General features: G+C 35.3%; 5 protein-coding genes across 6 annotated transcripts; 2 read left to right on the top strand and 3 right to left on the bottom strand.

Annotated features, from left to right (window-relative positions):
- The first annotated feature begins 160 nt into the window (after positions 1-160).
- LOC110707870 (serine-threonine kinase receptor-associated protein-like) lies at positions 161-7147 on the top strand. Its single transcript, XM_021885938.1, has 7 exons — positions 161-846; positions 1472-1607; positions 3706-3787; positions 3993-4168; positions 5326-5463; positions 5555-5694; positions 6501-7147. Exons 1-7 carry the CDS (start codon positions 729-731, stop codon positions 6767-6769), a joined length of 1059 nt encoding a protein of 352 aa, XP_021741630.1. The 5' UTR covers positions 161-728; the 3' UTR covers positions 6770-7147.
- A 1146-nt stretch (positions 7148-8293) lies between these two features.
- LOC110707869 (3-ketoacyl-CoA synthase 11-like) lies at positions 8294-11921 on the bottom strand. The gene is made up of 2 exons (XM_021885937.1): positions 11068-11921; positions 8294-10276 (listed from the first exon to the last, which is right to left on the bottom strand). The coding sequence occupies exon 2, from the start codon at positions 10256-10258 to the stop codon at positions 8702-8704; it is 1557 nt and encodes a 518-aa protein (XP_021741629.1). The 5' UTR covers positions 10259-10276; positions 11068-11921; the 3' UTR covers positions 8294-8701.
- Positions 11922-14885: 2964 nt separating this feature from the next.
- On the top strand, positions 14886-16116 carry LOC110707637. The gene is made up of 2 exons (XM_021885663.1): positions 14886-15328; positions 15576-16116. The coding sequence occupies exons 1-2, from the start codon at positions 15304-15306 to the stop codon at positions 15980-15982; spliced, it is 432 nt and encodes a 143-aa protein (XP_021741355.1). The 5' UTR covers positions 14886-15303; the 3' UTR covers positions 15983-16116.
- Positions 16117-19512: 3396 nt separating this feature from the next.
- On the bottom strand, positions 19513-20881 carry LOC110707636. The gene is made up of 2 exons (XM_021885662.1): positions 20280-20881; positions 19513-20158 (listed from the first exon to the last, which is right to left on the bottom strand). The coding sequence occupies exons 1-2, from the start codon at positions 20442-20444 to the stop codon at positions 19856-19858; spliced, it is 468 nt and encodes a 155-aa protein (XP_021741354.1). The 5' UTR covers positions 20445-20881; the 3' UTR covers positions 19513-19855.
- Positions 20882-23073: 2192 nt separating this feature from the next.
- On the bottom strand, positions 23074-26921 carry LOC110707868 (heme-binding-like protein At3g10130, chloroplastic). Of its 2 annotated transcripts, none has more exons than XM_021885935.1 (8): positions 26393-26921; positions 25398-25535; positions 25227-25295; positions 25072-25143; positions 24501-24583; positions 24275-24406; positions 23665-23878; positions 23074-23558 (listed from the first exon to the last, which is right to left on the bottom strand). In XM_021885935.1, exons 1-8 carry the CDS (start codon positions 26807-26809, stop codon positions 23508-23510), a joined length of 1176 nt encoding a protein of 391 aa, XP_021741627.1. In that variant the 5' UTR covers positions 26810-26921; the 3' UTR covers positions 23074-23507. The 2 variants fall into 2 exon arrangements, with proteins under 2 accessions (XP_021741627.1, XP_021741628.1); XM_021885936.1 differs by having other exon boundaries at positions 25398-25531; positions 26393-26490.
- Positions 26922-27631: the final 710 nt, after the last annotated feature.

Below are 27631 nucleotides of genomic sequence, written 5' to 3'. Positions count from 1 at the left end.
TCGACCGATTGGCCACACTACCTTTTTCCCCAAGCTTTGGGCATGTATGTAAGTTATGGTCAAGTGAGTGGGCCGGGTCGTTCATGGTGCACCATCTTTCCCATTTTCTCTGGTACAATAACGTACAATTAGACTAATCTACAAAGAGATACAAGTAACCATTTTTTACCCAAAACACCCTTTTCAGAAAAGCTACTGATCCTATAAAATGGAGATGAAGTTTCTCACATCAGATTTTTTTCTTTGCGCCTAACCCTTGGGGTTTGTAGAGAGAGAATTTTTTTTTTTTTTAATTATTTCTAAGTAATTTGTTACTCTGTTCGTCCTAAAACGTTTGAACTTTCTCACTATTTCATCCCCAATTTCTAGAGAAAATTAGTTTTGTAGGGTTAGGAGGGTGAGGAATTTCTGAAATTTGTGTTGAAAAAATCCCAGAAAAATTGTTTTGATTTTCCCACCCGCGTCAAATTTTTATCCCTTAAATATAACAATTTTGTACAAAAAAAATTACATACATTTCTATAATCTTATGCCTTTATTTTGATCGCATTTTAAAAAAATTGTTTTATATTTACTTGTGTAGAATTTCTAGGGTTCTTCAATACTTGAAATACAAATTACTGGAAAAAAACAGAGAGTTTTTTCAAATTTGTTTGATTTTCTATCTGGGATTTTGTTGAATTTTTCTGGGTCGAGTTTAGATTTTGATTTAGGATTATATAAGAAAAATGGACAAGAAAAGGGTTGCTGTTCCTCTTGTTTGCCATGGCCATTCTCGCCCAGTGGTGGATCTGTTTTATAGTCCAGTTACACCAGATGGGTTCTTCCTCATCAGTGCTAGCAAGGGTATGGTTTTGATTATTGATTAGGTCATTTTAATTTCAGTTTTTTCCTGCTTTGATGTAATTTGTTAATTGTCAATGGGTTTGATAATGGTTGAATTTTATGTTAAGTTTGATTGTCAATGAAAGTGGTAATGACTGAAATTTATGGTATGTTTGTTTTACTGTTTTGATTACCTGAATGTTAATTTTGATGATTAATTGTGATGAAATGGGTGGGCTTGAGGCTGAATTTTAAGTTTGTTTTTTATTACATATTTTTGATCATAGATTATACAAGCGTTGACCTTAATATCTATTTGAGGCTAATTCAATCATCTCTTACTATTTGGAATGTTATCTGCAATCCGTTTGTGTTCCTTGGGATGTTATGAACTTATGAATTGTGCTAATATTATTAGAGACTAATAACATATGATGTTTGGAATGGAATTTTTGTTGGACACAGTTATACTTTCTGTTGGTATTTGGTTTTGACTGTTGATATTACTCTTTGCAACGATGATTTCTTTAAATGCTTGATACATGCCTTTTAAAATATTTCCTGCCAAAACGATCATTGCTGTTTTGTATTGGATGTGTCGTTACGCTAATTAATTCTGACATTAAAGTTTTTATTTCTTATGTAGATTCTACTCCAATGCTTAGAAACGGGGAAACCGGAGATTGGATTGGAACTTTTGAGGGTCATAAAGGTGCTGTATGGAGTTGTTGTTTAGATACTAATGCTCTTTATGCAGCAACTGCATCTGCGGATTTCACGGCGTATGTTTACTTCTCTTTTTGTTCTTTAAGTTTCATATACTTATTAATTGGTCAAAATGTTGGTTGTTCTGTTGCAATGACTTGTAGTTGGAATACCTGCCTATTACATTGTTGAAACGTGGTTTTTGATATTTTTTCTTAAATGGAATGTTGCATTCCCTTTTGTTTTGTTGATAAATGTCTCTTGTGATCTATTGCAATTTGAGACTAGTCTGTGGTTCTTTCTCCATACTCACAGTTACTCTTAAGCAAAAAGGATATTTTAGTTGGGTTATCTTAGCCTCAGGCTTTTGTAGAAAAGGATATGTGTATGTATTGGTAATTATGGATTGGTATCATGGGTTGCTGAGCATGATCATCTGATAGTGTCATGTTTGCGAAATTTTGCACTTCAGGTTGCGACCTCTGTTTATTTGTATTGTTTAATCTTTTCAGCTGTTTAATCTTTTTATTAGTAACTTAGTAAGCATGTTCTTCTAACAATTGATGTACGGTGGCATGCGAGATTTATTAAGTTAATTTCCCTTCTGATCAACTTGTTTCTTGGAGATCAGATATCAGTTAGACAATGTGTATCTGGCTGTGATAGTCAGACCATCAGATAGTATTGAGTGTGTAGTTGAATCTTTAGGCAACAAGGCCATCTGAGAATATGCACCAGTGACTGTTGTCATGCTGGTTTTCCAGACTATAAAAGCATGAAAGTGAACATGAGAGAAACAGATTGCTGTGCAAAGGGACAATGCAAGAATAGAAAACACCTTACATAGAAACTGACAGTAGTTTAAACATGCACTATACTGCATATAAGAAAGCTAAGGACTGTTTGATTATGTTGAAAGCTATGTTTGTAGTAATACGATACAGTAATATAAGCCAAGAAACATCAGGCTAGGACAGCTTTATGGAAGGAGAGGTAAAATTTAACCAGGTTTGAAAGTTGCAAAGATCACTTAGATGCATTGCATCACTTAAAATCAGGGTGGGCAATTTCATACAATTATAATATAACCCATCCTCCAAGCTTCATTAAGGATATTGCCTAGCTCAGAAACTAGATTGGTCTGAGCTTGAGAATCTATCGAGTGCTGCATCCAGGAAGAACTTGAAGATCTGACAGAGTACTAAAAGCATTAGCCAGAGGAATAAAGGGTGAAATCCCAGCTTGGTCATGTGCTTTAAGTGTGGGTAGTAGGAGTATTAGGTAGGTCTCTGACCCATTTCAAGAAGAGTTGAAAAAGGAGCTCATTGTTACTACAACTCTCTGACTTTATTTTAGCAGCAACGTTAAGTGTTTTTAGAGGTCTTTTAGAATTGTTTCATGAGTAGGATATGAAGCTGAGGATGACTTGATTTATGTGGGATCAACAGAGGAGTTGTAGAAGATGGAGAGCTAGCTTATATATCTTTCGAGAACCAAGTACAGGACTTACCTTTGGAGGTTGCAATTTCTTCACTGTGGCCTACACGTGAAGAGCAAGCTTATATATCTTCTGATAATTTGTGTCTATATGAATGGAAGACGATTGGCGTCCGTGGAAACATGAGCACATTTTGTATGTTTTTGTGTAGGTCTTATTCTATCTGTAATGGATATGAACACAAATGCTATATATTGCCTGAGAATATATTATCCTTCCCTTTGAATCTTTCTATGATATTCATGAGTAGGAGAATGAAACTAACATGGTATAGGACCCCTTTATGCTGGGATCAGTGTTAAGGTGGTGGTGATGGTTGGAAGTTGGACCAGAATTGTGTCGAAATGTACATACTATTGCTAAGAAACAACTTAGGCTACATTTCATTTCTTAAACAGCATTTTAGAAATGAGTTAACTTTGACTATTTACAATGATGAAAGTGCCATTTTAGCCCCTGTTTATTGATACACATTGAACTTTTTGGTTGTGTAGTTTTTTGCTTGCATCATTCCTTGGGTCCTTAATGTTAAATGTTCTAACAAGTTTCAAATGCAGATTACTAATTTGTATGCAGTTCAAAAGTACTTTTTTTTCCCTACTTTTTTGATATTTTCTCGAATTTATTTGTAAATCATGTGCATGGAAACTTACAGAGTATGTTTATTTCAAATGCAGAAAAGTATGGGATGCTATAACTGGGGATGCAAAGCATTCATTTGAGCACAAGCACATTGTTAGGTCTTGCGCTTTCTCAGAGGTAAACTTTCTTCTTGTAAGCAAGTATGATTATGTATTTTTAATTGACGAAAGCCAATTAATTTAAACCTCTTTATTTGTGTATGCATGTGCGCCCCCCCCCCCCCCATTCTTTTCCAAGCTGGGATGCTCCTTTTCTTATGTTATATAGGCCTTAGCCAATTATATATGTGAGTGACTGTTTTAATGTCCATGTTTGGGCACAGGGTGCTAACCTTCTTTTGACCGGTGGGATGGAAAAAGTCCTTCGCATCTATGATCTGAATCGTCCAGATGCTTCTCCTCGAGAGGTGGATAAATGTCCTGGCTCAGTCAGAACTGTTGCCTGGCTTCACAGTGATCAAACTATATTGAGCTCTTGCACTGACATTGGTGGAGTTAGGTATGTTTGCTGGTATTTCTGAAAAAAAAAGAGGAGTTGAAGAGCTCTTTTTGAAGACAAAGTCTTCTAGTTCTCAATCTTTTGTTTTCATTGGGTGATGGTGTGTGAATTTCTCAGTATACTGTTCAAATTATCTTTATAGTTCAAGAAAAATGTGTTGATTGCTTTTGGTGCCTAGATAATCATGATGGGTTCCAACCATTGTTTGATAGCTTCTCTTCATGTCATGTTTGCTCCTGGGGGTGCTAGACACTTTTTGAGTGCTCAGACTTTAATGAAGGACACTAGGAAGTGAATACCCTTCTTACACCCTGCAATCAGCCAATTGCCTGAACTCTTTTCTTGCAGCTGAAAAATTCATGAGATTGTATGTTTGGATATGGTACGGTAATATGGGCTTTTGAATTCCCAGTTTCAATCAGCTGGCCAAGGTTTAACCTGGTTGAAAGGATAGGCTGCTTGGATTTCTCGTTCCAATGTCCATTATCATTTTGGAAAACTCTGTAGGTTCACTATAAGTTCCTAACTAGTAGCTTCCATTGGGAACCCTCTCTGAAAACTTTTCGTAATATACTAACCTAAGGAGGGGCATTATGGGTAGTATAATATTATTAGGTTAATGGTCTTTAGTTTTAGTATAAATGGAGAGAGAGGGGAAAAGAAAAGGTAGGCAGAATTTGGAATGAATGTTTTAGGAGAGTTGTGACCTCAAGTCAATATTTTGAGAGTTGTGACTTAAAGTCACTAATAGAAGCGTAGTGAGCTAAACTCAACTGTTTTGTGTAAACCTTTAAGCTTTTGATTAATTAAAGCTCAAATTTTCACCTCCATTTTTTCTGTTATTTGCTTTTGCTGTGTGTGCGAGTTGCTGGTCTCAGTCTATTAAACTTCTATGTGTTAAAATTTCACCTCCATTTTTTTTTTCTTTCTTTTCTGGTTATAGGACAAGCTAATATTATAACACTTGATTAAATATTTCTTTTATGCCAAACCGGTAAGGTTTGGGTTGTTCAAGTGGTACCAATGCGGTTATCACTTATACTGGATTTTGTTTGATTAGATTTGGTTGTATGCATGTATCTGACTTTTTGGAACTGTCATATTGTCCTGGAAAATATTTGCATAGGCTATTTTGACATGCTTATGATATTATGCAGATTATGGGATGTGAGAAGTGGTGAGATAGTCCGAACTCTCGATACAAAATCATCTGTCACCAGTGCTGAAGTGAGTCAAGATGGCCGCTATATTTCAACATGTGATGGCACCAGTGTTAAGTTCTGGGATGCCAATTAGTAAGTGCATCATCAAAATTCATTTTATTATCATTCTCCTTTTAAGATAATTTTGTATGTGCTGTTATATATAGTTTCTTCTTTCTTCCAGTTTTGGATTGGTCAAGAGCTATGAAATGCCATGCACCGTTGAATCTGCCTCATTAGAGCCCAAGTATGGAAACAAATTTGTTGCTGGAGGGGAAGATATGTGGGTCCGAGTGTTTGATTTTCATACTGGAGAAGAGATAGGTATGTTCTTCAAGTCTTCTGTGAAGCTTGCTCTCTTTGTTGTTTGCTTATCCAATTTAAATATTAAATTAATAAAAATGGTGGGTAACCTACTACTCTTTATTAGGAAAGAGTTTTTATGTAGACCCTAAACACATATATTCTTGCACTCCTTTCAATTTGTGCTCTCACTAGTGGAAGTCCATTTAGATTTGGGATAGTACTAGTAATTTGAGAAATTGCTGCCTTGGGAAGGAATGGTCAGCTGTATGTCCATGCTTGGAATAGTCATGAGTAACAGAGTAAGGAGCTAAAGCCAAGGGGCTGTTTGATGAGTGGATTTGAAGCTGATGGTTGTTTAGACTTTAGACTGAACATTTTCATTTGATAGTACTACTCTTTGTGTCCATATTTGAGGCTATATCGGTTGAGGTGCGGAACACTTTTAAAAATTTAACTTAAACGCCCTTCATATCCTTCTCTACACAATTTTTTAAAAAAATAATCTTTTTTATTTTTATCATAGTTTTAACTTTCTAATTATTGTAAATGTGTAAGTGACCTATTAACTTAAATGTTGCCAGCTTGGGACAGGGATTATTATTCTTATATTCTAGGAGTAGAAAGCTGAGCTTATTACGTTCATATGGAATTGATCTTTTAATCTTAAATTTAATTGTTCCATCCCCTTTTTTATTTTTTTATTTTTATTTTTTAGTATTAGATCCTAGAGGACAAGTCTTCTGAAAAGATGGCAAACATAAGTCAGATGTGATTATCTCATTAACTTAACTGTGGGTTCTGATTGAAACCTGTATTTTATGAAGCTTGCAACAAGGGTCATCATGGTCCTGTTCATTGTGTGCGATTCTCACCGGGAGGGGAATCATATGCCTCTGGATCAGAAGATGGAACAATCAGGATATGGCAGACAGGTCCTTTAACACAGGAAGAAAATGAGACAGTAGCTGCTACCACTGCCTCCACTGGAAAGGTTAAGGCCACTGGTAGTGGTGCAGAGGAAGTTTCGCAGAAGATGGAAGGCTTCCACATTGCTGATGAGGGGAAGGCCAAGGAAGAAGTAACAAATGCATAAATAGAGGGTCATAAAATAATGCTGCCTTTAGATTCTTTACTCTGGGTTTGTCTGGTTTTCTCTTATAACTGAAACCTCAGACAATATGCTTTAATAGACACCCGGGATGTTTTTGTATAATTTAAGGTTAACTTGTATGAGTTCTATTTGGAGTGCTTCATCATCGTATCTTTTCTGAGAAGAAAATGTGTAAAGAGGAATTTGTTGTATCATTCCTTTTATTACTATCGAGTCTGTTGACTACTGGAAGAATGCAGTATGATGCTGATATGATGAGAGTAGTGATAGATGTATCCCAGAGATACAAGTATACTTAACTGGTCCAATTTCAACAATTTCTGAGAATGCAGTATGATTCTGATATGTGGCCATTTCAAAGTTTGTTTGGTTTGTCTAGTCATTGTCCTCTACTTTGGCTCTTTTTCATCTGTAAGGCATGAAAAAATTTAGACGAATTATTTTGAGGTGTTCGGAAAAAGTTGACTAAAACAATATGATATTCCGTATGATTCGACAATGTGAATAACTACTCCAGTTATTATGAGAGTATTTGATTAGGCCTATCGGGGACTTTTTTGGTCATTATGAAATATATATAAGCCCTTAAATAATACCAAGCATGGTTCAAAATTTTCTCCAGTAGCAGATGTAAATCATGTGGTTAGAGGTTTTTTCTAATACAGTCGATCATAAAACACCAAAGACCATGAAAAATTATCAAAAATTTGATACACAACAATTGCAGTTTTAAAGGGAAGTGTTATTTTATTCATTTTAATATGTATTTAATGATGGATTACAAATTTATACCTCAAATGTCGTATGGCTTTCAATCAATTCTTTTACGTGGTATCGGCCTTTCCAAATGTAGAAAAATGCCCAAGTATAGATATTTCAATAGTGATATCCACGGACTTGTCGCAACATCACAAATTAAAGCAATCAGAATCAGGAGGATTACAACAAATTTTTGTTCCCAGCAAAGTAGAAAAACAGAACCAAAATTTTCTAGAACTAAGACAGCTTGCTAGAAGTTCAGAATAGTATGCTTGTCACTAGTCAGCATCTTAGAATTTCCACCACATATTTTGATTTGTCTTCTTTTCTTTGAAAGTTCTAGGCTCCCTTTCCCTTCTTGGTCACTACTTTCCTACGAGCAAAGCTCTCAAGGCGCACAAGTGGAGTGTATGTCGTGGTCATACAAGTTGCGACTGATGTACAAGTGGAAACACCGGAATGTAGTTGTGTTTGTTGTTAACTATTGGTAGATGAATGCGGCCCTTCAACGAAGAAGACCTGTTCTAGTCCAAGAAGATCGAATCCTGGCAGTCTTGGCCAGATAATTATGTTACGTTTTTTTGGACATAAAAGAGAAAAAGTTCGAAAAGGTTTTGTTAGAATTGTGAGGCATCATTCTGTTTTAGTAAACGTCTGATGCTTCTGAAGCAGTTTCTAAAGATACATTGATGACGGTTGAACAACAAACCTCAAAACAAAATGGAACTTGTTTTGCTCTGTCTAACATATAATGATATGATATACCACGACATTAGATGAAATTTGAAGAGAATTCTGAATTGACATAAAATTTGAAAGTTCAACACGAAAGATATGGTACAATTGAACCATCAAAGGATAAACTAATAAGTACATCACGAGTATCTTCAATAGCACGAAGACTCCAAGAGAAAAAAAAATAACTAAAAGAATTTCATAATCTGCTGGGTACAGTTAAAGCGAAAGATGGGAAGAGGACTTCACCACACAGACATCAGCAGCATTGGCTTCTACCTCTACATGTTGAAAAATGTACCAAAATTTGCCCTGCCATCTCTCAAGTCATTAATCGTAGTTTCTGTATGACAATACAGGGACCGCAACCCATTAGCAAGATGGCTATAAGTGAATCACACAAAACATGAAAAACATGATTTAAAATGGAGACACCAACGGAACATTGACCGGAAACTTATGGATCTCGTCCATCCATGGATTCTTCTCCTTAGCAGGGTTTACAGTTCTGAGAGCCTTCCAGACTGCACTGTTGCACTTGAAACCAGACCCGAATGCAATCTGCCACACTCGATCTCCTTTCCTCATCCTCCCCTTAGCTTCTGAGTATGCCAATTCATACCACAGAGAACTACTTGAGGTGTTACCGAACCTATAAAGGGTCATCCTAGATGGCTCCATGTGCCACTCGCTGAGCTGCAAGTTCTTTTCTAGCTCATCAAGCACGGCTCTCCCCCCAGCATGGATGCAAAAATGCTCGAAAGCCAACTTGAAATCAGGTATGTAAGGCTTGATCTTCATATTGAAAAGTTTCTTTCCAACCAATGTGGCCAAGAAGAGCAGTTGTTCGGACATTGGAAGAACAAGAGGCCCGAGAGTAGTAATGTTGGTTTTCAAAGCATCACCAGCAACTGCCATCAATTCTTTGGATAGAGAAACACCAACCTTCCCATCAGCATCTTCTTCTTGGTAAACACAAGAATAGCACTTGTCATCGGAACCTTTATGGGTCCTAACACTGTGAAGCAACTGGTACTTGGACCTTCTCTTATCCGATCTTTTGTTAGAAAGAAGTATAGCAGCAGCACCCATTCTAAACAAGCAATTTGGAAGAAGCATTGAACGTTCATTCCCAAGGTACCAATTCAAAGTGATGTTTTCAGTACTAACAACCAAAGCATAAGAATTTGGGTGAACTTGAAGGAGTTGCTTAGCAAGATCAACGGAAATGACCCCAGCACTACATCCCATTCCTCCTAGGTTATAGCTCACAATGTTCCCTCGTAGCTTATAATGGTTCACAATCATTGCAGAGAGGGAAGGGGTAGGATTAAACAAGCTACAGTTGACAACTAAAATCCCAATATCCTTGGGTTTCACATTGGTCTTGGCTAAGAGCTCATCAATGGCACCATACATCACCTCCTCAGCCTCAGCCCGAGCAGAAGCCATAGAAGGGTTAGGAGGTGTATTATGAAGAGACTCTGGGAGGTAAGTTTCCTCCCCAAGGCCAGACCTCTCAAGGATTTTTCTCTGAAAACCAAGGATTTGGTCAGAAAACACCCCAGCAGACTCGGTTTTGTCCATGAAATAGGTCCTCGGACATTTAAGGCAATCATTCGGCTTAGCGCATGAGAAATTAACAAGGTAAACAGGGCGAGGGCGGGTCATAAAGTACAAAGTGGACAGGAAGACAATAAGGGTTGAGCAGATAATCACAGAAATAAGGTTATATTGAAGATGCTCCCAAAGTAAATTAATGTCTTCTAGTGAAAAAGTGGAGAGCTGAGCAGCAAGTATGACTACAAAAGGAGTCAGTAAAAGGTACATAGCATGGGTAATAAGGTAATGGTAACCAAGTTTGACATACTTCAACCTCACAGATTGCTTAAAATCCGGTAGCTTTCTCGACGGTGAAGACGACGAGGTGGTTGCTGATGGTGGGATCAAGGGTGTAGTGGGTTTCGCCTCCGCCATTTTATTCCTTCTTCCACTCTATGTAAACATTACAAAATTGAATTAGACTGAATCCAACTATGGAAAAAACCTAGTAATGTTCTTACTTCTTATTCATACCAAAAGCATGACAAAAACACTGTATCATTAAGCATCAGTAAGAGATTAAACACTTTAACTCAAATTTCAAACAGAATTTGAATTTTTTATTACTTACATCTGAAATTTCCAAGTCAACCCAATTTATGTAATTGTCTCGCATGAAACAAGCAATTCATAAACCCTAAACAACATTATTTTAGATCCATAATCACAAATTATACATTCTCTAAACTTTCCAATTCTCATTTCATCCAAACTAAGTTCCCATCTTTTTCAAATTCAACAAATCACGTCAACTCAGATGAAGACTTAGCACTAAAACCAAATCTATCAAAATTAAAACCAACCCATTTCAATTCAACACAAAAAAAAAAACCCCAAATCATGCTTAGAAATGCCATCATCATCATCCAATCCTAATCAAATAGAAAATTATAAACTAAACACTTAAAAAGTTCACACCTTTTTCATCATTACAAAATCAAACAATCTAAATTAAAACTAATTAAAAATAAATCACATCAGTTAATCTAACATATGCACAAATTTGCCACCAAAAAAATTCAAACATAATCAAATCAAATCTTTATCATCATTACAACATCAAATCAACCCCAGATGAATACTAAATCCATAAATCAAATCAGTTCATCCAAATAAACACCAAAAAAGTTCAAAAAATCAAGAAAAATTAGAAGGAAAAAAAAAACCCAGATCAGAAAACTAACCAGAGAGTAAGAAGATCCCACCAGAGCAGCAAACAGATGACAGAGTTGTGAAAAGGGACCCTCCCAAATGCAAAGAATGGAGGAGGAATCTCAACCACGTGAAACCCCCAAAAAAGCCAAAAATTTAAAAAAAAGATATTGACTTTTTAGCAAAATAATTCACTATTTTCCTAAAAAAAAATAAAAATTAAGACTAAAAATGAATCTATGTTTAGACAAAAACCCAGTTCAATAGTAATAATTATTAAAATTAAGTGGAGAAGATAATGGGTAACCACTGACTGAAATGAGGAACTGGAAACAGCAAACTTACGCGTTTCTCGCGATTATTTATTAAGAAATTAATATTAATAAAATTGAAATAAAAAAATTAATTAAAGGAGTTTTTTTTTTGGTAGTGTGAGGGATTATTTGTGTTACTTGCGCGGCGGCGCCTACTGGGTTTGAATTGTTTGAGATTTGGGTGCTTTTTTTTGTGTGTGATCAACGGCTATATTTATAGTGCCATAAGAATAACGTAAGGTAAGGAAAACTTGTGACCTGCCAAAAAAAAAAAAAAAAAAAAAGGGAAAGGAGACTTGTGACCAAGTCGTTAGTTCCTCATATTGAAAGTCGGTTTGACGTGTTTTTATTAATGTTTCGTACTGCGTAATGACTACAGTCTATGTGGGTCAAGTATAGACATTCACTAAAATGAATTTTGAATGGTTGAGCAAGTGGGTCCTAGTAATTTTGCTTATGAAATTTCAATTTGAAAATTTCCCGAAATTTAAAATTTAAAATTCAAACCTAAAAATGTACTACAAAAAATCAGTGAGAATGGGGTTGGATTGGGAGTGGTTATTAGAGACCATCATGGTGCTGTGATTCAAGCCGGCTGCTAGCAAATTCGACAATCATAGGATGCTAATGAGGCATCTCTAGGATAGCTCACCTTAGCCCTTTAAATCATTCTACAAGGGTGTGGGTGGGAGGATGCCCGAATAATTTTGCTGATATTATTGATGCTGATGCTTGCCTTTCTATTTTAATAAATTACAGTAGCCTTTGGCTGCTTTCATAAAAAAAATGTACAAAAATTATTTTGTTAGTATCAAATATGGATTTATTCTACAATATTTTTACAAGATTTGGTATCAAATTATTAATTGTAATAGAAAATATACTTATTTGATTTCAACTTATTAATATATTGATAACAATAGCAAAAAGATGATTATTATTATTATTATTAAGTCATTACTAATAACTACGGAGTACGAGTATAAGTTTTTATGTGATAGCTAATATTTCCTCCGTTTTTTTATAACAATATTGGGGATTTTACACTTGTCAATGCACATTTTATAACTTAAATATCTTAAATTCAATTTTTGTAAAAAACATAAAATGTTAATACTAATAAAGTACATAAATTCTTATACGTGGCCATACGTGATATGCCCAACCATCATGGGGATTACTTCATTCGTGTTATAGGGGTTACTCGGTCAGTGTTACAGGGGTGACTTTGTCAATATTATAGAGGTTACTCGATCAATGTTACAGGGGTTACTTCGTCAGTGTTGTAAAGGATACTCGGGCAGTATTACATGGTCAATGTTATAGGGGTTACTTTGTTATTTTACAAGCGGCCACATAGTGTGACCATTTGCACACAAAACGCGCTGAATAAAGTATCTTTCAAGACAAATATAAAAGATCTTACATTTTTTTTTTGAAGAAATAAAAGAACTTACATGACTAATCTCTTCGTTTCGTTATAATCGCAACAATTTCCTTTTATATCCGTTGCAGAGTAAACAATCCACTACTATTTTATTATATCTCTCTCCCACTAACCCCACTTGCATAAATACTTTATTGATCAGATTATTTCTTTCTCTTACTAACCCTACTTATTACTTTTTAATTATTTCTTTCTCCTAATAACATTTTTATAATATATCACCATTAACTATAATTTATATTATAAAATAAACCCTATGATCCCTACCCTATAAATTTCTTAATGCTTTGGGTAAGACCTACTATAATGATTATTACGAAATGGAGGGAGTATAACTTTTCCAACGTTTAAAGAAGTGTGTAAGAATAGTACGAAGTATTTATTAACAAGTTTACTACCAATTAAATTTTGACAACACATTAATATGTAAAAGAAAGGAGGGAATTCGTGAAAGTGATTAACTATGTTACATATCCAGCAAACTAATCATACCATTCAGTTTAGACACTTAACGATAACATCTACAATAGTTCTAGCAATGACCACTTACAAGAACTAAGAATGAAACCACTTAAGCTCAATTAATTAACACCCCACATTATCTAAATCAACACATGCAAACAAGTATTTGTGTATTCATCAATGGTTTCAACCATCCCAAGCTACTCACAAATGATAATAAATTGCAAAACTAAAGGATCGGAGTTAACAACTAAGAACATGAAATCAAACACTAATTTAACATAAACAAGTAATAAAACTAGAAAAGATACAAAAATAAGTAATTAAAGCAATAAAATAAGAGAGAGAGTAAGAAATTCTCATTGATATTACAAGTAGTAATCAAATCTTCAAGTCTCCTTCCTTCAATTCTTCATATTCCAAGCTTTCAACAAGTTTTTCACACTTTCTCTCTCTAGAAAATGAGAGTTTCTCTCTCTAAAAACCCTAACCTAATCTAAAACTACCATAAAAAGATCACCCCTTCAATAATCGGAGCTAAGGGGGTATTTATATTACCATAAAATAAAAAGGACGGAGAAAACGAGGAAAAAGCCTGAAAATAGGCTTGCACGAATGTGCAGAAGAGGTAAAAATGAGGCAAAACCTACTGCCAAGTCTGGAGCAGGTCTGCATGGACGTGCAGCCTTGCACGGATGTGCCATTTTGTTGCACGTCTGTGCAGAAACCCCCGCCTGGACAGCTTGACTTCGGGAGGCTGTTTGTTTCTAGTAAAAAATGGACATTGTGACCAATCGTTAGAAAGCTCTTGAGACGAAATTTAATCTCCAATTTGAATCACTTCAAAATGTTAGTACAACAAAAGTTATGGTCAGTTGAAGTTGACCCTTGTGCAAACAACCCTTCAAGGCGTTCCAAAAACTTTTCATTTCTCTTTAAGGCACTCATCCTTCTTCCTCCATAGCTCTATCAACCAAGCTTGCCCTTCTCCTTGCTCACTCATGCTTGATTGCCTTCACAGTACTAAAAAGCGCTACATTATATCAAAAACACGAACAACCCGTGAAGCATAGATGGTACAAAATTTACATAAAAATAGGATAAGTAATGAACTTTGATGCCGAATAATAACGAAAACAAGGTTCAAAACCACCCTAAAATCATTCCAAATAACAAGTTATTGTTAGATTTCGGGAAAACTCCTCAAATAGGAGTGTGTACCATTGATCAATATATATAGAGTTTAACAAGACTTGTAATCCTAGTACGATAAGGATACAAAATATATACAAAACATATCCTAATCTGCGACAAATATTATCATAACTATAATATATATCAGTTATCATCTACCATTTTTAAGATTTTAATTAATGTGTTTGATACGTAAATAACTAATATGATACCAAAATAAATAAAATGACACCCACATTACTAAAATTAATACTTAAATAAATAATTTGCTACATAATAACTGAAAGTACTTTATACTTCTACACATAAACACGAAGTATATTATACTATCATTTTGAAAGGATTAATCTGCCAATCATCAACCATATGTCCATATATAATCATTCATGAAAATTACTTTGGAAAATTTGGCCAAAATAACACAAACTTTGGCCGGTTCGCCAATAATAACACCACCTTTGAGTTATCCCAAAATAACACCAACTTTGGGGGGTGTCTTCCAAAAATGGTACAAAAAAAATGGTAACCGGATTTAGGAGGTAATATTGCTGACGTGTGTTATGTTTTTGCCAGGTTGTGCGTTGATTCCCCTTAACCATCCAACGTGTAATTAAATTTTACACACCTAACTCCTGTCTCCCTCTTTAATTCATTTCCCTCCATATTTCACTCCTTTTCTTCGTCTTCCAACCATTTTATCAGAGAATCTCAGAGCATATTCAATTCCTCATTTCGTCATTTCCCTTTGAAATAATCAGAACTCAATTCCGAAATTCTACTGCTCCCAAAGAAAATTGCATTGAAGTGAAGTGAAGAGAAGAGTGAAAAAGTTGCGATCTTTGGTTCCCAAAATGCCCAGAAAGACGAAGAAGAAAGGTTCGTGTTTTTTTACTTTCTTTGTTTTGTTTGAATTATGATTGTTGGGTGGATTTTATGTGTTCTAATTTGAATATGGATGTTCGTATGTTTAATTATGTTGTTAATTGTTAAAGTAGGTTTAATAATTAGGTTGATTTGTATGGTGAATTATGTTGTTCACTCGATAAATTTTCTTGTTAATTGCTGAATTAGGGTTAATTACTTGAGTGTTTGTTTGGAGTCTAATTGAGTTGTTTAATTCTAGGGTCTGCTGCAAATACTCATGTTTTTGATAATGTGACTGTTCGATTCTGGTATGGGGGTCAATTTAAGCATGTTCGTAATGGTGAAATGGTGTATAAGGGTGGGAGTTGTAGTAACTTTGATGTTGACCCAGATGAACTTTGTTACTGGGACTTAAGGGATTATGGTAGTAAGTGTGGGCTTGCTCATGTGGATGCTTTGTTTTACCAAATGCCTGGGTTAAATATTGAGAAAGGTTTGAGAAAAATTCAAGGGGATGCTGAGGTGTTAGAGATGGGTAAGTTAGCTGTTGTAAATAGGAGTATTGTTGTGTATGCAGTTCAGTTTGAGAGAAAAGTGGGAGAAGGTTCAAATGCTGAAGTTGTGGAAGTTGATGTGGCAACACAAGTCAGAAAAGTACTTTGTTGAATGATGACCCCAAAGTTACCATATCCAAAACAACAGGCAAGGTACTTGAGAAACCCCCACCCAAACTGAACAAAAGAAAAAAATTGACCCCAAGGAAGGGACCACAAACACAGGTGGTGAAACCCTCATTGACTGAAGAAGATGCTTCCACTTCACCTATAAAAGCATCTACCACATCACCCAAAAAAGCATCTATAACTTTACCAGAAAAAGCATCTGACCTTCCCCACAAAAAAACAAAAAAAACTGACCCAACAACCTCATTTATTCCCCACCAACCAGCAACTCAAAAAGAACAGACTCAACCCCCCTTGAAAATCACTTCAGAAACTCAACCCTTCACTCAAAACCAGTCTCTTCATCTTTCTCAATTCCCATCCTTAGAGTTTGTTTCTACTGGTGAGTTGCCTGAGGTTAACACAGATTTCAATGAGGAATTTTAGTGGGAGGATGACAGACCAGAGAGCCCTTTGAAATGGAATGAATTAGTTGCTGATGATGAGTCTAGTGATGAGAGTGACCCATTATATGATCATGAGTATCAGAAGTTTTGTGAGGGTGGGGAGTTTGAAGATGATGATGAAGATGATTTTCAGTTTGAGGTAAATGAGAGCATAGAGAAAGAGAAGGAAGGTGATTTTAGTCTATCTGACATAGATCTAGAAGGTGAAGGTGAAGATCTAGAACAGACTGATTTCTTTGAAGATGAATCTGGTGACAGTGATGATGAGATTATTGAAGCAAGGGATAGAGTAAAGAGGGTTAATACAAAGTTACTTGAGATAGTGAAGGGATTGCAAGAAAAAGTTTGTAAGGAGAAGGAGAAGGAAAAGGCAGTTGATGAGGAGAGGGAGTTTGAAGTTGATGAAGAGAGGGAGAACTCAGTTCATGAAGAGGTTGCAAGGGATGTAAACCTAAGTGACTGTGATGAAGATAATGACATTGATACACCACCTGGTAGTAGTGATGAATTAGAAGGGAAAAAGGGAGAGTTAGTGAGCCATGAAACTGATTTCAGTAAGTTTCATTGGAAGGTTGGTCAGAGGTTTGCTAATGCCAGTGACATTAAGGATGCTGTCACTAAGTATGTTGTATTACAGGGTAGAGATCTAAAGTATAGTGTGAGCTGGAAAAACAGACAAAGGTTGGGAGTGAAATGTGTTGGTGAATGTCCATTTTATTTATATTTTTCTATGCATTCTAGAGATGCAACTTGGCTAGTGAAGAGAGTAGTTGGAAATCACACATGCCATAGGAACATGAATAGTAACAGGCAGTTGAAGTCCAGTTGGGTGGCTAGGCAGTTGCTTGATGTGTTCAAAGCTAGGCCACATTGGCCAGCTAAGGAGATTGTAGACACTGTAAGGAGGTCTTACAGAATGATTGTCAGTAGAGATTTTGCTTACAAAGTAAAATACCATGCACACAAGATGTTACATGGCTATATGAAAGAGCATTATATGAAGGTGGAGAGGTACTTGAAGGCATTGAAGGAAGCAAGTCCTGAAACAGTGTTGGAGTTGGTAGTTGCTCCACAACCTCAGAGTTCTACCCCAATGTTTAGTAGGATGTTCACTTGCTTTGATGGAGTTAAGAAAGGGTGGACAGCAGGGTGTAGGAGAGTGATATGTGTGGATGCTGCATTTTTGAAGACATTTCTTGGGGGTCAGATATTGACTGTTGTTTCCAGGGATCCCAATGAACAGATGTTCCCCATTTGTTGGGCTGTTGTGGAAGGGGAGAACAATCTGTCTTGGGAATGGTTCTTTAACCACTTAAAGAATTGCCTAGATCTTGGACAAGGAGAAGGGATAGCTATTATTTCAGATGAGCATCAGGTATAAGTCATTAATTTGTGTAATATGTTATCTCATTTAATGATGATGATTGACATTAACTGGTTCTTTTTTTTTGGTACACAGGCTATCTTACATGCTGTAAGTGTTGTTCTTCCTAAGGCTGAACATAGGCACTGTGCAAGGCATATTTTTGCCCTCTGGCACAGAACCTACAAGGGAGATGAGATGAAGCTTTTGTTTTGGAAGATAGCAAAGGCCTATAACCAGGCTGATTTCAATGAAGCAATGGATGAGTTGAGACAGATTGATGAAGAGACTGCCCTTGCAATAACAAGGTATAATCCTCAGTTCTTCTGTAGGGCATTCTTACAGGAAGGCATCAAATCTGAGGCCATTACTAACAATATGGCTGAAACATTTAATGCTTATATCATTAATGCTAGGACTAAACACATAATTTACATGTTAGAGGAAATTAGAGTTGCATTGATGCAGAGGTTAGTCAAAAAAAGACATGAGATGGAAAAATGGACCTCTTTGCTATGCCCTAGGATACAAGCTAGGTTAGAAAAGGAGAAAGAGAAAGCTGCTGATTGTGAAGTCTTGCCTTCTTCTGTGAGTCAGTTTAATGTTAGGTATTATTTGGATCAGTTGAATGTAGATTTAGTTGCTAGAACTTGTAGTTGTAGAAAATGGAATATGGTAGGCATTCCTTGCTGTCATGCCATAGCTTGCATTTATTTTGTGAACCAAGAACCTGAGGTATTTGTTGATGAATGTTACAAAGTTGAGACTTATAAGAAGGCCTACAGTGGTTGTATACCTCCATGTGAAGGTGAGAGGTATTGGCCAAGATGTCCATGCAATTTGGACCCCCCTCCTATCAAGATAGGTCCTGGTAGGCCAAAAAAGAACAGAATTAAGCACCCTCTTGAGAATCCTAAGAAGCCAGGGTCATTGAGTAGGGCAGGAGTAGAAATGACTTGTAGCATATGCAAGAAGAAGGGTCATAACAAGAGAGGCTGCAAAGACAAGGATTCTGTTGTCCCTGATGAACCAGCACCCAAAAGACCCAAGGGAAGACCAAGAAAGACTGCCCCATCTACTGATGTTACCTCATATGCCCCATCTACACAAGCAACCCCAACACCCACCCTGACACAGACTGCATCATCTTCAACTCCTGCAACACAATCTGCCCACCATACTGCTACTGCACAGCCAACTCAACTAGACAGGGGTGGAAGAATGATACTTGGAGGTCAAGGTGCTAGAAGTGTCAGTCAAAGCAGCACCAGAGGAAGAAGCTCGGCTGGTAGAGGGTCTACAACTACAAGTAGGGGAAGAGGAAGGGGAAGGGGAAGAGCACAACCATCAGGAATTGGGATAATGTTTGCTGATGATGAAGCCCAATTGTTACAGTAAGAATTAGTACTCCCCCTTTCATTTTTGTGTTTGCTTTTTTTTTTTTTTTTTGGAAAATAAGCCAATAACTTTGTAATTTGTGTGGCAGGAACCAAGTACCAGACCAAACACAAGATCTATCTCCCAGATGCAACAGTGATCAAGTGAAGATCTTATGTGCTCCATTTCTTTTGTACTTACTAAGTATGCTTTTGGTCTAAGTGTGTAATTTGTCAAACAATTTAGTTGTTAAACAATGTTAGAGATCTTATGTAATTAAGTATTGGAAACAGTTGCTGGTATTTTGGAAATAGTTGCATGCATTATTGAAACATTTGCAGGCATTATAACAGTTCTGCCTTTGTCTTTTGATATTGCTGTGGTTGTGTTTTTCAATTTGTGCAAATAATTTGTGGTCTTTTGATATTGCTCTGGTTTTGTTTGTTTTTCATTTTGTGCAAATAATTTGGGAAATTTGTGGTCTTTTGATCTAGCTCTGGTATGTCAATTGTACACTGCTATTGCAATTATGATGAAAATCAATTAAGTACAAAATACAACAGCAAACATTACTCATTAAACATTCAATTAAGCATCCATTAATCAATTACACAGATTGCTTTTTATTTCCACATAAAACATTCAACATACATCCTCATTTCTTCCTTAATCAATAAAGGAAAATTACAACACCAAACAACAACCAAGAAAACAACAATGCTAAGTACAACGTTTTTTCATTCCTACCACACTTCATTAACTCAATCTTCATTGCAACTATTTCATTCTTCAACCCTATGATGTCTTCCTCCAATTTTCCTTTCTTTAATTGCAATTTCTTTATTTTCTCATGTGCGATTTTTTGTTCAACCTGTAACTCACCAATTATGGTTTCCTTTTCCAACAACTTCACTTCATAATCTTCCATCTCAGCCTGCTCATTCACCCACTTGAAAAAATCACATTGAGTGTCCTGCATCCAGTAAATATGAACAATAAACAACACCAAATTAGGGTAATTACAATTACATATCCCCAAATTACAATAAACAAAAAAAGATGCAATAAACATAGGGCAATCAATCACAACTTACTGGCCACATAGGGCAGCCGTAGAACTTCATCCCCAAATTAGGGCCTTTTCTCACAGTTTTAATCAAAGCTTCATTCCCACAATTGCAACGAATTTTCGAATTACCCATCCTTTTTATGCTAGAGGATGAACATGATTGGTTCGAAATTGACCTTCTTGTAGCCATTGATTAATTTTTTAAGAGCACTAAAATTGATACAACACGAACGATTAAAGAGAGATGAAGAGCAGAGGAAAACAAAGAACTTGAAGATGAAGAAGGAGCAACAAATTAAGAGAGAGGAAAACAAAGAAACAGAGGAAGAAGATGGAGCAACGACTACTGAGAGAGGAACAACAGAGAATGAAGAAGAAGGAAGAATAAGGCATTTTTTTCTAACGGTTATAAAGAAGAAGAAAGAACACGTTGGATGGTTAAGGGGAAGCAACGGACAACCTGGCAAAAACATAACACACGTCAGCAATATTACCTCCTAAATCCGGTTACCATTTTTTTTGTACCATTTTTGGCAGACACCCCCCAAAGTTGGTGTTATTTTGGGATAACTCAAAGGTGGTGTTATTATTGGCGAACCGGCCAAAGTTCGTGTTATTTTGGTCAAATTTTCCAATTACTTTTCTATATTCCTTATCTCCATACACCTACAAGTGAAATCAATTACCAAAAACTACATCAAACTCACAATTCCAAGGTGCAGTTGAACTAATTCCTCTAAAACATGTAAATTAATCTAACTTGAAGGTTATTTAAGAAATTGCTTTCGTTTTTACCTCAAAGGCGTTCCTTCTCGCAACACCATAGTCTTACTACTGTAATTTGAGAAAGCCAATCATTCTCTCTTTTACAACTTATTCTGTAGATTACATGGATTATGGTTGCAAAGCATTGATTAATGATTTTTCACCGACTTTGTCTAGCTACTTACATTAGTATTCATGAGTATTGTTTGCTTGTTTATAATTAATAACCAAGTATGCCTTATTATTATTAACTAGTCTTTCTAATCAATTTTCATGAAATTAAAGGCACCAAATTCTCGCGAAAATATTCCCGCTTACTTATACTTAGGCGGTAGAATACTAAAAGTTTTCCCCTCAATTTTTCCCTCCTATTTTTTCAATAAGTCATGTGTTGTCAGTTTGGTATTGGTTGTCTATATAGGGTCCACATAGACTATGTCTATGTGTATCATCTCCCTTTCGTACTGATTAAATATAAAGTTACTAAATTTTGTTATCCGTGATTGTATTATTTTGACTTGACATGTTTGTCAAAATATATATCATGGACTATTATTTTATTGGTAAGAAAATATATTTTGTAAAAAGTTAATCTTGTGAAAATATATGTTGTTCTTAATCCAGCATATATTATTAAAAGAGTAAAGCTAAAGATCATTTTCAAACAATTAAAAAAGGTAAAGGTAAAGATTATGCATGAATAATGGACATAGGTAGAAAGAAGCACTAAGGCCTTGTTTTGTTCACCATAATTTCACATAATTCAAGTGTTATAAGTTTGGTAAGTTTAAATAAGTTCAGATAAGATAAGTTAAGAAAAAATAAGTTTTGGTAAAGGTTATTTAAGTTCAAATTCCAACTAAAATAAGTTTTAATAAAGATTAATTAGTTTTTATAAGTTTAGATAAGATAAAATAAGTTTAGATAAATGAAAATTCAAGTGAATACACACATTTACATAGAACGGATAATTTAAAAGAATTTGAACTTATAGAAGTCCTAAACCCTAAAAATTTGATGAAAGGGATGATGTTATAGACTACAACTACTTACATATGTTACTTTAAGCTCTTGGTAGTTAGGAATTTAATACTAGTGCGTAATAGTATTATTTTCAACTATATTTTTAATATTTGCACAAAATTAAGTGTCAAACTTGACGTATTGCTTTGGTCAATTGCTCATGTGATTCATTTCCTCCTTACAAAGTAATGTACGAGTAGCTTTTAATTGCATACAACTATAGTTAGCTTTCCTTATCTCTTATCCTAGGTACGATAAAACCGTAACCGTCTTTTAATTATGATATTGTGACATTTTTTTAAGGTGGGGAAGCGCTCTTATTAATTAATAAGTACTATCTTCAACGGAATTTTTGGACCAAAATATAAAAGGCGGTTTAAACCTTCAATATCTATTATCTAGTTATACTCCATTTCATATAAAGTAGATAGTATAAATATCAAATCGATTTGATTAATAGGATTTATTAGTTAAGTTGAAATTATGAATATTTTTACCACATAGTATAATTTAAGTTTGTTTAAGAAAATTCACATTCGACAACCGAATACTTTTCAAACTCGTCTAGTCTAGTCAAAATTAAAATATATTCCCATTTTAATGAACGTCTTATCTTGAGACAAAACTAATGCCATTTTAAAATCAACCATAATACGTATGTACCAAATTACATCAGCGAGATAAGCCTTCTTTACCTACCATACTCAACCAATTTTCCTATATATTTGATCCATAGACATGCGCATGAAGCTTTCTAGGAAGGTTTAGCGTCTTAACGATCACATGTTTCCAAAGCTAATGAAGTCAATTTCTACAAATTCAATGCATGATTAATAAATACTTGCACAACTAATACTGTAATATGAATAAACTATTGATTCTAGAACCTTTTTGACCAATATGGCCATATTGCACGCATGCTACTGTGAGGTAAATAAAGTACTTCTGATGTTTAAATCTCGTTGCCCATAACTAACGCCAAATCAATGATTGGAGGTAAAAGTCAAGTCAACAGTGTACAAAAAGGAAAATAAAATAATAAAATAAATAAAACCAATAACTCAACTAGAAAAAACAAGATATCTACCGAGTAGTAAATTGAGTAGTACTCCATACATAATTTGCTAACCACTTATCGACATTTTTGGAACATAAGATCTTTGATTTTGCACACTATTGGTCATTGATAAACTAGGCTTTTGCCTTGTGAGAAGGCATGCCTAGTTTTGTTTCCATACCTTAGCTTTATGATCAAACACTCATCTAAACTAAGAACAAAGTGAAAATACTTCTTGATTATATACCTTGTGCCTAGAATATCATGAAGTAAAGTATGTACTCATTATGGTTTTATCTAACATTAAATCCATATACTTTTCATCTTCAGCTTCAGCTTCCAGAAGGTGACCTCGAACAAACATGGCAATCAGAAGTTCTACTTCAACAGCTTGAATGTCGAGTTTTCCTAATCTTCTTCGAAACTAAAATCTTCAAGCCATATCAGCACCTCATTCCTCTTCAGTAGTTGGACCAAAATTTGAGAAAAAGAGAACAATTGTAAGAGCTTGTAACCAAGAAACACGATTCACAAAAGATGAAATTGCATAACAAATGCTTCTTACCATTATGAACTCCCATGTTCGTCCAGGATCATTGTAGCGAGCAAGCAAGCACCCTTTTCTTGGTCTGAGCCCATCTCTGATAAGACTATCCCGAAGTTCTTTTTCTTTTTGTCTGACGATTTCCTCTGTAGGTTTTCCACTAAATTTCAGTGCTGCAGCAATATCTCCTTCTACTCTCCTCAGGTTGATAGTCTCTTGATTAGGGTCAGGCAAACTAACACACATTTGCTCAAGTTAGCTATACAAACAACCATATTCTACAATAAGAATGCTGCTGGCAGAGCCACCTGAAAATCCTTGCCAAGAACTTTGGTGATATAATGCTAAATAATATTGCAATAACTGCTGATGATTTGTCTGTCCTTAAATGATAAGTTACAGTCAGGTCGCCTCAAAATAATATGCTCATTTCTAAATTTAATAAGTTATAATTATGACTTCCGAAATACCCTTAACGATATCATTAACTAAGAATTTCAAAGAAAGACTACTCAGGTATGGTGGAAATTAAAACTTAGATAATGGAGGATAGTTATGGTATAGTACTCCATTTCTTATAAGATGTGCCTAATTCCAATAGCCACAGCTTTTAAGGAGACCAAAGTCTCACCTGTCAAGGTCTTTATCTTGTGGAAGGACTATCTGGACGGACACTTTTGACTCTCCAGCATCATCGGTCTCAGTGAAGACAGGAGTAGTCATGGGTATCTTCTCTTCCTTGGAATTTTTTCCAAATATATATCTGGAGAAAAGAACAATTCTCATTACTTATCATTGTGTAACACCAGTTTAGCAGAACTGCAGATGATAGGTCTAGCAATAGGAATAACACTTACCCAGCGACAGAGTTAAAGCCAGCTGATCCAGAAAGCTTGTCACCCTGAGTTTCTACAACTATAAATGGGGCATACTTTCTCACCTGTGTTTTTGTATAAAAAACAGTGTAGTGAGAAATGTGAGTGTACTGACTACTGTACTCTCCTCAGGATCACATATTAGATTCAAGTGAAATAAAAACCAGGAATGGGGCATATGAATCTCATCAGGATAGTGTCGTTGAAGGATCTTAATCATAATTCCTCAAAAAAAGAAAAAGAGAGGACAAAACAAAAAGACGTAACCTTTATCAGATTGTAGATTAGTGGGTGACATTTATGAAATTTGAGGTGACTAACTAAGTCCATTGTATACACTATACAGATGCACCTGTTGCACTTGCTAGGGTGCTAGACCCTGCCATATGATTTTCTATCATTCAATTTGATAGTAAAGGGAATATACTTAGCTTTCTAAGCCATCCTTAACAAACAACCTTAAGAAAGGAGGCAAAGATTTGTATCATATGGAACTGCAATCACAAGAGAAGAGATTCAGCCACTATATACTTCAGTGTACAGAAAATCAGACCTCATAGTTTGCAGTTCTTTTCAGTATCTGATATTTAGGTGTTTCCAAGTCTGGTGTCTTGTACATACGAAGCTGCATATAAGGAATGTGTTTAATTAAAAATCTGAAGAGCATATGACATAATAAGTTCATTAGACTAATAAAGACACCAATACCTGTCTAAACACATCCCATAAGCCTTCCAAAGAAAAGTAGTCATTGGCCTTTATAGAGTCCCAATAATCCTACATATTTCACATTGTCAGAAATGTTCTAATAAGGTTTCTCGAGTTTTCATATAAGTCAGTACACCAAATTTAATCACTTCGCATGGCAACTAAGCTCACCACATGACTACAGAATTTTTCTGTCTCAGGGTTGATGCCCATTACTGAAGTTCCAGTGAAGACCAATTCTGGTTTCCACGGCAAGGGAATAAATGTCATCACCATAGTCCACCTTGTAGTTATCTCATATGGCCCTGTCTACAACAACTTAAGTCACGTAAACGAGCTAATTTTGGATAGTAACCCACACAGATCAAAGATCATGCCAGAAAATCCCTACATGACATTCAATTCTGAGTAATGAAGCCGAAAATCTAGTTACATGTACAGCTACAGCATTATTAAAAAGTGGAACTAGAAAATCTTAGCCCTAGTTAGTAAGACTTTCAACGCGAAAATTTTAATGCCTTAACAGCCTGTTTGGTGGATAATAATATACGACGTGATTGTGTCAATGTCCTAACTATTAGTGCTACATAAATTTCTAGTACCACTCAATACCAACTTTACGGCGGTAATTAAATTTAGTACTTGTATATGAAGAAAAAACATACTTCCATGGATATCACTCATATCAGTATGAAACTTTCCTCGCAAAACTACACAATAATCACCACTACTACCACCAATCCACCATATCTAACTACCTGCTACAATCATATAGCACACACTGTATATATTCTACCTAATTAACTGATCATAATACATAATACAGTGTATTTCATTATCATTGATAAATGATGTTGCAATATTGATACTTACTATGACCATTGACCAAATAGCACACACATTTTAATAAACACAAACTTAATACAAAGTACACTACTAGTATGAGAATTTAACTCTAATAGAATTAACTCTAGCCCATAAACATCAAGCTACGAAAAGCCGAAAACTAATATGAGCCGGAGGAAGTAGTATGATAATACCTCACTACCCTTAACAATTAAAACATCTACTGTTAAAGTGTAACTATTGCACAAATTTCCAACTTCAGAACAATCATTTAATCAACCAAAAAAAAAAAAAAGGAAGATTTTTAAAATATTTTTTACCTGCTTAGCCCAATGTAGTTGGAAAATAGGCCTAAAAATCTGCTTCAAAAAAGCAATATTAAACAAATACCCAGAAATAGTATCATGCTTAGTAATGGGGTCCCTGAACATCACACGCTCATCGTAAGCCGTCCGATCAATCCCTTGATCATCAAACAAATGAGGTAAATCTTCATACAAAAATTCAACCATTTTTTGAACATCAACCGTGGATTTTGCTGGGATTTTACTCTCTTCTACTTGTAAACTTAGCTTTATTGCAAACTTTGAAGTTCCCCATTTTTTTGAAATTTTAGGAATTGGGTTTTTGGGATTTGTTATTGGGAGGGTAATTCTGGTGAAACGTCGCCGGAAAGTTGGGGATACGCCGGAAATTGGCCGGGAAATTGTGTGGGGGAGTTGAGCTCTTGCTGCCATTTTTTCAAGAAATGGGTGTTGTTCATTTTTGGTTTTAGTTGGATTAGAATTAGAATTTGTTGGGAAATTAATTTCAGCCACAAAAATGAATTTGCTCTGTTGTTCATTTTGGGGACGGTAGAAGTTCAAATCTTGACATCCTTGGGGTATATGGCTATGGGGCCTATGGCCCAAGATTGGTGACATATTGACATTAATCACATTATATTATTGGTTTTTCTAACTTGTGTGCATTTATAGAGAAACGAAAAATACAAGTTTAAACGAAAATTAAACTATCAATTGAAAACTAGTAATTAAATGACGTAATTTTGTGCTATTCATAAATATAACCACTAATACTATTGACAGTTTTAAAATCACTAACAGCAAAAGCAAGTAAAGTAAACGACTAATAATGTTAGAGATTTTGTGTTTGGTAACGAACTTAATAGGGCAAAATTAGCATTGTTATCAATATTAGCTGATTGACCACTAAATAAGCTTATTTGGAGTGTTTGGTGAAAAGTTGATTCAATAAACCTATTCCACTAAGTAAGCTCTTTTTCAATAAACTCCTTAGAGGAGGTTTTTCATTAGTTGATTCAATATTTTTAGGTGAAATTACACTTGTACCCCTACTTAATCTAAAACCTTATCTCAACTATTTACCCCCACAATTAGCTTATTGGTCATTTCATAAACTCAAGTTATTTTAATGTCGAGTTTCCTTTTAGTGAATTCAAAAGCCGTTATAAATAATTAACACATTGCATATATATGAGGAGTGATGGACCTAAAAGGCTAAAATAGAGTTTTGATTCGGAATCCAGTCAATCCGCA

The sequence above is a fragment of the Chenopodium quinoa genome, unplaced genomic scaffold (assembly GCF_001683475.1).
Source record: "Chenopodium quinoa cultivar QQ74 unplaced genomic scaffold, ASM168347v1, whole genome shotgun sequence".
Taxonomy (NCBI): domain Eukaryota; kingdom Viridiplantae; phylum Streptophyta; class Magnoliopsida; order Caryophyllales; family Amaranthaceae; genus Chenopodium; species Chenopodium quinoa.
The sequence above is the reverse complement of the archived record's forward strand: the minus strand, read 5'-3'. Positions and strand labels throughout refer to the sequence as shown.

Coding starts and splice junctions, on each gene's coding strand:
- LOC110707636 (XM_021885662.1), bottom strand. CDS start 20,444: ATGGCTACAAGAAGGTCAATTTCGAACCAATCATGTTCATCCTCTAGC. Junction 20,159..20,279: donor ACGGCTGCCCTATGTGGCCA/GTAAGTTGTGAT, acceptor TACTGGATGCAG/GACACTCAATGTGATTTTTT.
- LOC110707868 (XM_021885935.1), bottom strand. CDS start 26,809: ATGGCAGCAAGAGCTCAACTCCCCCACACAATTTCCCGGCCAATTTCC. Junction 25,296..25,397: donor AAAAATTCTGTAGTCATGTG/GTGAGCTTAGTT, acceptor TGAAATATGTAG/GATTATTGGGACTCTATAAA. Junction 23,879..24,274: donor CAAGATAAAGACCTTGACAG/GTGAGACTTTGG, acceptor AATGTGTGTTAG/TTTGCCTGACCCTAATCAAG.
- LOC110707870 (XM_021885938.1), top strand. CDS start 729: ATGGACAAGAAAAGGGTTGCTGTTCCTCTTGTTTGCCATGGCCATTCT. Junction 1,608..3,705: donor GCATCTGCGGATTTCACGGC/GTATGTTTACTT, acceptor TTTCAAATGCAG/AAAAGTATGGGATGCTATAA. Junction 4,169..5,325: donor ACTGACATTGGTGGAGTTAG/GTATGTTTGCTG, acceptor GATATTATGCAG/ATTATGGGATGTGAGAAGTG.
- LOC110707869 (XM_021885937.1), bottom strand. CDS start 10,258: ATGGCGGAGGCGAAACCCACTACACCCTTGATCCCACCATCAGCAACC.
- LOC110707637 (XM_021885663.1), top strand. CDS start 15,304: ATGCCCAGAAAGACGAAGAAGAAAG. Junction 15,329..15,575: donor CAGAAAGACGAAGAAGAAAG/GTTCGTGTTTTT, acceptor GTTTAATTCTAG/GGTCTGCTGCAAATACTCAT.